At 34.1% G+C, this 7,993-nt stretch overlaps 2 protein-coding genes across 2 annotated transcripts; one reads left to right on the top strand and one right to left on the bottom strand.

The window, feature by feature from the left end:
- Window positions 1-1,129: 1,129 nt before the first annotated feature.
- LOC127074031 (nucleoside diphosphate kinase 2, chloroplastic) lies at window positions 1,130-3,906 on the top strand. The gene is made up of 7 exons (NM_001426834.1): window positions 1,130-1,467; window positions 1,562-1,618; window positions 1,708-1,794; window positions 1,870-1,950; window positions 2,038-2,150; window positions 2,267-2,316; window positions 3,667-3,906. The coding sequence occupies exons 1-7, from the start codon at window positions 1,231-1,233 to the stop codon at window positions 3,732-3,734; spliced, it is 693 nt and encodes a 230-aa protein (NP_001413763.1). The 5' UTR covers window positions 1,130-1,230; the 3' UTR covers window positions 3,735-3,906.
- A 1,048-nt stretch (window positions 3,907-4,954) lies between these two features.
- Window positions 4,955-6,081, bottom strand: LOC127074032 (uncharacterized). Its single transcript, NM_001426835.1, has 2 exons — window positions 5,759-6,081; window positions 4,955-5,573 (listed from the first exon to the last, which is right to left on the bottom strand). Exons 1-2 carry the CDS (start codon window positions 6,030-6,032, stop codon window positions 5,158-5,160), a joined length of 690 nt encoding a protein of 229 aa, NP_001413764.1. The 5' UTR covers window positions 6,033-6,081; the 3' UTR covers window positions 4,955-5,157.
- Between the last annotated feature and the right edge of the window lie 1,912 nt (window positions 6,082-7,993).

Here is a 7,993-nt window from a genome sequence, read left to right as displayed (position 1 = left end):
ATCCATATGACACTCATGCAACACGTATTCGATAAAAATTGTGTTTTTCTTTTCCTCAACACGGTTTATACATTTTCTAAATAAATCTCACGCACGATAAAAGTGTAGAACATGTATTGAATCAATGTTATCGATGAAGAATTAACGATATTAATTTTTATTAGAAAATCTTTAATTGTTTTAAAATTAGTTGAATAAATGAAACTCAAATACTATGACATATATAGCGGTTTTGGTGCCCTAAATTTTTGACAAATCGGTGTCAGAGCGTTTGTGTTTGTGTCGTGTCGCGGTGTCCGCATCGGAGTTTGTGCTTCATAATGAGAGAGTATGAAAAGTCGAAAGAAATGGTCAGAGAGAATAAAAAGGAGAGAAGAAAAACTGAGTGATTTTAAAAGTGACATTTGGACGAATGAAATGAAATGAAATGATGGTGAATTTAAATTGTATATTTGTTGATTATCAATAAGTCTTTTTTTAATTCCGTTAAACCAACTTAGTTGGTAGCTGTCTATGCACATCAAGTGCAGTGGCACAGGTTCGAATCCACGACACCCCAATTATTCTTTTTTAAATGGTGAATTTTAGTTGTAAATTTTTGCAAAGGTAATGGCAAATTAGGATATACATCTAATTGAATCAGATAGATAGTTGATTTGTTGATTAACAATAACGCATTTTGATTGTGTAACTTTTTGCAAAGGTTAGGACATATTAGGGAGTCTATATACATCTAATAAATAGTTGATATTTTGATTGTGGAATTTTTTTACAAAGGTTAGGACAAATTAAGGAGATTATATACATTTAATTGTATTAGTTAGATATATGTTTATCAAATAATATTTACTTCCTCCATACGAATTTATAAGAAAAAATTCTTTTTATAAATTATAAGAAAAAAAAAACAACAACTTTATTTTATTTATAAAAAATCATTTTTTAAAAAATAAAAATAAATATAAATCATATTTAATTTAATTTATCTTTAATTTTTTTCATAAATAACCATCAATCAAAATTATTTTTACATCTTAAAAAATATAATATTTCAAATTTTTTTAATAAGCTTGAAATATTAGTTTTTTTTAATATAATATAAATTGGTATTTCTAAAGCATAGTGTACTACAAAAGTTCTGGGCAGCGCTTTATTTGTTACTTACCACATCCAAATCCAAATTCCAAACTGCGTCTTTGTTGCACAGAGCCGCAAAGGGAGGAACGAGAGATGGAAGCCATGGCCGTGTTTTCCGGAAGCAATCTCTTTGCTACATCCTCTCTCTTACGCACCACCAACTCCAAAACCAGATACTCTCAATTACGCACCACCCAAAACCTATCTGCATTTTCTTCTAAATCCCATCTCTTCTCGCCTTCTTCTACTTCTTCTTCCTATCCTAAAACCTTCCGCACCAGAAGCAGCACCGAATCCGGCATCTTCCTTCCCCGCCTAATCGCTTCTCTCGTAACTCTCTCTCTCTCTCTCTCTCTTTCTGCTTATCAATTTATCATCACAGTTGCGAAATTCTAAATGTTTTTGTTCTTTTTTTAATCTGCAGGAACAAGTTGACCAAGCTTACATTATGGTCAAACCCGATGGTGTGCAACGTGGCCTTGTAAGTCTCGTGTTCTCGTTTCAGACATTAGTTAATGGTTGAAACAAGTTTAAGATTTTAATTGTTGTTCTTTTGTTGAACTGGTTTAGGTGGGTGAAATTATTTCTAGGTTTGAGAAAAAGGGGTTTAAGTTAACTGGCTTGAAGCTCTTTCAATGCTCTAAAGAGTTAGCTGAGGTTTGTTGCACTTTCGTCTATTCTTGTGTTTGAAATAATGTGGATATGGCTTATTGTGGCTGTTTATTGATCCAGGAGCATTACAAACACCTAAACCAAAAGTCTTTCTTCCCTAAGCTGATTGAATATATTACTTCAGGTCCCGTTGTGTCTATGGTATGACTTCTTCTAGTAGTATCTCATTCTCGATGAGTTTTTTGCGATATACTTGATGAATGTGGTTTCTTGTTTTATGTTTGCAAGGCATGGGAGGGTGTTGGAATAGTGCCATCGGCACGGAAGCTTATAGGGGCTACGGATCCTCTTCAAGCTGAACCAGGCACGATAAGAGGAGACTTTGCTGTTCAAACAGGAAGGTAAGGCCTTTTCACACCTGACTTGTGACTTTTGAGCATCTTAGTCAAAAATCAAGATTAGTGCTTACGGTTGATTTGAGTATCAGGAATGACAAAATCTTGTGAACTTTTGGCAGGAATATTATTCATGGCAGTGACAGCCCTGAAAATGGCAAGCGTGAAATAGGTAAGGCCTCGTATATTATCCAGTTTTACTCTATATGATATGTGGATTGCAAAAGAGAATATCAAAGCTGGCCGTTAATTTATGTATTAGGAGGTTTAAAAAGTATTGAAAAGACAAATGAAGCCTTCAATTTTATTTGTTGTTTTTAGTATCTGTCTACAATTTGCTTTGATGGCCATAAGTTTTAGAATTCCCAAGAAAGTTTCATGGAATTGACTTACTTTAGCATAAGTTTATGAACCTGCTAGTAAAATTCAGAGTTTATAATTTTGTTAAAGTTCACTTCAACTTGTACAAGTTTACCAATAGTAAAGAGTGATTCTGAAATTTAACTCTCTTGTGTCCTATGTTTGCAGATTTGTGTGTAACTGTTATCTTAAGTTAACAATAGACTATTGGATTATGTATTGAATACAGATGGATTTTAGTGTACATAGGCATCTAGGATGATGTATGGTGCACAAGTTTTATTAACTGATGGGACTCACGATCTACGATGGACACACTGCAGCTTATCTTTCTTTTTCGATTCATTAGCCGACCTGTTACCAAAAAGGAAGCAACATCAATGCGAACAAAACCCACACCTCCACCACAAAGCAAGAGGTCTTTCCATTGTCAATTACAACATCAGAAAAAACACAACCATCCAATACTACCACAACAAACCTCCATAACCACTTCCCACCACTAAAAATATTCCCCCTCATGCCACTCTGTGCCAAAACACAACTGCTCTGTGCAGAACCATCCCCTCGTTTTGTGGGTTAGCTGTATTAGGAAGATCCTAAGTCTCAAATTGGTTAGAGATAGAACATTGAAAGAGTTTATATAGAGAGATATTCCTCACCTTACAAGCCGTTTTATAAGGATAAGTTAGATCAAACTCTAATAAGCTGCACTGCCATACAAATGTTTTTGTGACTATTTGAGAACAAAACCAGTCCCCTGAACTTTACTGTTCCTCTTTTTTAAGCATTTGCATTTAAAATGTTAATATGTTAAACTTTTAAAATGTTATCTACTGAGTTTTCTAAAATATTCACCAAGTGGACATTCTGCTGTTGAACATTAAGAAAGAGAATAGTAAGAGAGGAAAAACAGGGGAAAGAATTGTTCGGAGAAAAGAGAAAGATAAGGTGCAAAGGGTCTATCCTAGATCTGATGACAATGATCATTCAATGATTAATAAAATTTGTGCACCTTACTTTATGAACGGTCGAATTTGCCTTGATTACATTATTTTGTCTAAGATTTATTTGATTTGTGGTTGTTTTGAGCTTTTGCACTGCAAAAGTTACCTGAAATACTGTATTTCTTGATTAACCCAGTTATTTCCATTTGTTGCAGCTCTATGGTTCAAGGAAGGTGAATTATGCGAATGGACTCCAGTCCAAGAACCATGGCTAAGAGAATAATAAATAAGGATGCATAATGACAACAGAGCATGCTGTTTTTATATTGTATAATCTATTCAATTGTTTTCACTTTTCAGTTTTCAATTTCAATGTAGCAGCACTCTTTTAACCTCTCCTGTTCAAACAGTTACTCGGATTTTTTAATAAAATTTTGCAGTTGAGTAATCTCCAAGTCAATATAGTTTTATATTTCTACCATGTCAATTCAAGGTACCTGACATCTATTTAGACCTAAAGGCTAAAGCAAACTTGTAAGAGAGATTGGGTGACCCCTTTCTAACAGTAACTTGTAAGGGAAGTCTCTCTAATCTCTCTTCAAAACACTAATTCAAATTAAACTCCCTCACTGATAGTAATTGGAGTAACTTTTATTAGAAGCATTAATTAAAACAAATGCTTCCCTTGCTCGACCCTTCGATCAGCAGTATAGTATCAGGTTTGATTGGAGCATGTAGCATGCTGTTACCTAAAGAAAATGCAGCTTGTAATAAACAAAATATTACTTTTGCAGATAAAACACAACATTTTACCCTTCACATTGCTTAACACGATTGATGAACAAACTTGCAGAAAAAAGATATAATTCTCCATGGTTAATAGAATTTTGATTGTATTTGTTTTTAAATAATACATGATACACTCTAAACAGAGTAAGCTAAAAAAACAAGATACAATACAACACTATTAACTAATGGAATTTAATTTAGTTGATATGAAAGTGCTATGCATAATTACCCACCTCCATGCTTCCATATCAAAAACTCCGCATCTTCATTCATTCATTCGCACAATTCACCTATTAGATACAACAGAACCCGAGGACAGAACCACAGCTACTGTTCTTTGTCATCAAAGTATCTTGATTTGAAAGGAACGAAGAAAGGAAACATTATTTTGACGTGGCTGTTCTGAGCTATTTTCAGTAGAAATACTATCACTTTAGCATAATTGTACAACCCTCACAATCATCACCATACAAATGATTGTGAACATTTGCGAACAAAACCAGTCCCCTCAACCTTCCTGTTCCTCTTTATAATTCTTATCATGTCAATTCAAGGAATGTAACATCTATATAGACCTAAAGTAACTTGTAAGGGAGGCCTCTCTAATCTCTCTTTAACAAACTATTTCAAATTAATCTCCCTCACGAATGGTAAATAATATATATTAGAAGCATTAATTAAAGCAAATGGTTCACTTGCTTGAACCTTGGACCATAACTCCAATATCAGGTTTGATTGAGGCATGCTATTGCCAAAAGAAAATGCAGCACATGTAACAAAAAAACTACATTTCCATATAAAGATTCAATTCCCCATACATGATACAACTTCAATTGTATTTCAATTTTTAAATACCTAGATACAATACAACACAATATGACAAATGGAATGAATAAAAAAAAAACATCTTCATTCATTCACTCACACAATCCACTTCTTGTGTCACCATTAGATACAACGGAACCCGAAGATGAAGCAGAACCACAACAACTCTTCTTGTTCAACAAAGAATAGAAATCACGAATGGAAACATTACTTTGCCTTGGCTGTTCCGTGTTCTCGGTAGAAACACTATCACTCACACCGGTAATAATAGCCGGTGATGTCACCGCCGTGGCTACACAGGAACCACAATCAGTGTCCATCAATGTCGCAGCATCATCATTATCACCAATAGAGCTTGAAGCTTCTGCTACTGCTGTTGCTGAAGTACAATCCACATCCATATTACCTTCATCAATGACTGGAAATTCATTTGTGAACTCTTTATCATTCGTTTGTATTAGAGGTTTATCGCGTTTAGCGCCGAGTTTAAGCTTCATGAGAGTAGCCTCTGAGTCAAAATTAAAATTGAAACAAAACACGCATGAATTTACCGATTAACGGATCTTGAATACACAACCAGATCTGAATTTGAAGAAACTAAGCATGGATTTGATTTTCTACTTTTTTTTTTTTTTGAACTATTGAAAATTCATATACCTGAAATTAAGAAATGGGAAAAGAAAAAGAGAGTACCGTAGATAGAGAAAGAATCGTCTTTGAGAATCTTGGACGGAGGAAAACCTTCCAGACTGTCCAGCGAGGAAGGCGAAGCTCTGATTCTGCCGAACATTTTTCCGACGAATGTTCTCGGGTCGGATCGGTTTGGTTCGGGTCGGGTGCCCGTTGAGAGGGGTGGGGAATTTAAATAGAGGGAGAGGAAAGGGATGAGACGCGGATTTATTTGGCGCTGCTTTTGAGTTGAAAGTAGAATCGAAGCGGGAAACGTACTTAGCACACTTCTTTTCATTTTCTTCGGTTGTGGTTTTTTATTTATTTCTCACAAATATCGGTGAAAGTATGACAAAATTCAAAGGTGGAATTTTTTTTTCTCCACACACAATTCTCTAAAGAAGTCCTTTCAATTTTCAAAAATATACATCATATTTTAGGATTAAAAGAGTTTAGATTTTAAAATTTGGACATCAACATTTAACATAATACGTCAACAACAATACATCAATATAAATAAAAATACCAATTAAACAAAAATAAAATTATAAGATACAAATTAACTTTTTCGTTGGATTGACTATAAATTTCATCAAATATTCTTTTGACAAATTAAATTTAAACAAATAACATAAGATGATATTTTTCACTTAATCGATTTCAATGGAGCAATACTAATCAAGTATTAAGAAGATGGATTTTACATCTTTGGCATTTTAAAATTGCATGTTGGTGAACCAGACACATCCATTTATACCAATTGACTAACGTGATACTTAACATTGACCACATATCTTGTATTATGATGGTTGAGGTGATCATTTAGTTGATTCAATGGGTCCTTTAAAACTCACATAGAAACATCGCCATTAATTATAAATAAATTAGATTTTCCTCTTGAAGTAGTAAACTGCAGCTAAATTATGAAAGGACTTGTGATTTTCCTCTTGAGTGGGGTGATTTGTGATATTTTATTTTCAATTTTTTTTTAAATAAAATGATTTTTAAGAAGAGATTAGATGGAAGGAAGATAATAAATAAAAGCATATGAGAAAATAAAGAGTTAATGGATAAATAAGGAACCCATTAGATTTATCATGGTTCATTCGAAACCATGAGGTTTACGTTTAGTCCTCAAGGATATCATATTGATATTTCACTATCAATTGTGTTTTTACAACAGGTTGAACCCACAACCTCTTACACAAATTTTTTTACCTCATGTCCAACTTGCAACCTTTATATAATATTAGTTCAAGATAACAACAATCTCTTGATTTTACAATTATATGTAAAAAATAGTTTCGTTATGCAACCAAAATTGATTGTAGAATGGAGGTTGCAAGATGCAACTATAGACTTGAACTTCTTATGATGTGAAGCAGAGGCTGACCAGCAAGATTAACACTCCAACACTCAAGTCAATATGTAAGTGATATTAGTGAATGAAATTTAAATTTGAAATTGTGTGCTTGGATAATGGTGCGCTTTCGTTTATATAGTGAAGTAGTTGTAACCACCTGTTAATTCTCAAGTGTAGGATACATGGAGTCGTTGGATGCATCTTGGACCTGGATCTCTTACTCTCTTCCCCGGGTAATACCCATATGTTGTATACGTTTGGGCAGATCATTGTTTCCTTTGGGTCGCAGTTGTTGGATCTTCTGCCAACCCTGAATAGTTTCCTTCTATCTGCTTGGAAATGCGAGGGCTTGTGTAGTATTCTCCCTTTCGTGTCAGTCACATCCTGGCTCGAATGAAAATACAAGAGGTGACATTATTGTCATTTGGAATTCGCGCCTTTAATGTCCCACATGTTATAGACGTCTTTTCGTAAGTTCTATCTAATGATCTTTGGAAACTGAAATACTTGAGTGTTTCCCTAAGGTGATATGGGGTGTTGATATCGCTTATTGCTTTTTGAAAAGTCACCACACGATCCCTGAAGCGTTATTTTTGTTGTTTTTTTAGACATTACATTTGCTTATCTGTCACCTGTACTTTCACAACATATCATCTTTCTGTAACCGAAGAAAATAATGCATATCATATCATGAGTCAAAAATAAAAAAAAAGATGATTTCACTTCTTGGGTTGATCATGTCGCTTCATCAATTGTTTCTATATTTGCTCAAGAGGGTGACCTTGATATGACATTTTTGGATGTAAGTCCTTCTTCAGATTGGGATGTATTGACCCTTGATGAAGACAAAAGGATTTGCAGTGAGTATGGCTATGACATTCCATTCTATGAGTGCA

Source organism: Lathyrus oleraceus, chromosome 4 (assembly GCF_024323335.1).
Source record: "Lathyrus oleraceus cultivar Zhongwan6 chromosome 4, CAAS_Psat_ZW6_1.0, whole genome shotgun sequence".
Classification (NCBI taxonomy): domain Eukaryota; kingdom Viridiplantae; phylum Streptophyta; class Magnoliopsida; order Fabales; family Fabaceae; genus Lathyrus; species Lathyrus oleraceus.
The sequence above is the reverse complement of the archived record's forward strand: the minus strand, read 5'-3'. Positions and strand labels throughout refer to the sequence as shown.

What these genes read in the sequence shown, in the direction of transcription:
- LOC127074031 (NM_001426834.1), top strand. Translation starts at nt 1,231, where the DNA reads ATGGAAGCCATGGCCGTGTTTTCCGGAAGCAATCTCTTTGCTACATCC. An exon ending in GCTCTAAAGAGTTAGCTGAG is followed by an intron (nt 1,795 to 1,869) that starts GTTTGTTGCACT and finishes TTATTGATCCAG; the next exon opens with GAGCATTACAAACACCTAAA. An exon ending in AAATGGCAAGCGTGAAATAG is followed by an intron (nt 2,317 to 3,666) that starts GTAAGGCCTCGT and finishes CATTTGTTGCAG; the next exon opens with CTCTATGGTTCAAGGAAGGT.
- LOC127074032 (NM_001426835.1), bottom strand. Translation starts at nt 6,032, where the DNA reads ATGAAAAGAAGTGTGCTAAGTACGTTTCCCGCTTCGATTCTACTTTCA. An exon ending in CGATTCTTTCTCTATCTACG is followed by an intron (nt 5,574 to 5,758) that starts GTACTCTCTTTT and finishes ATTTTGACTCAG; the next exon opens with AGGCTACTCTCATGAAGCTT.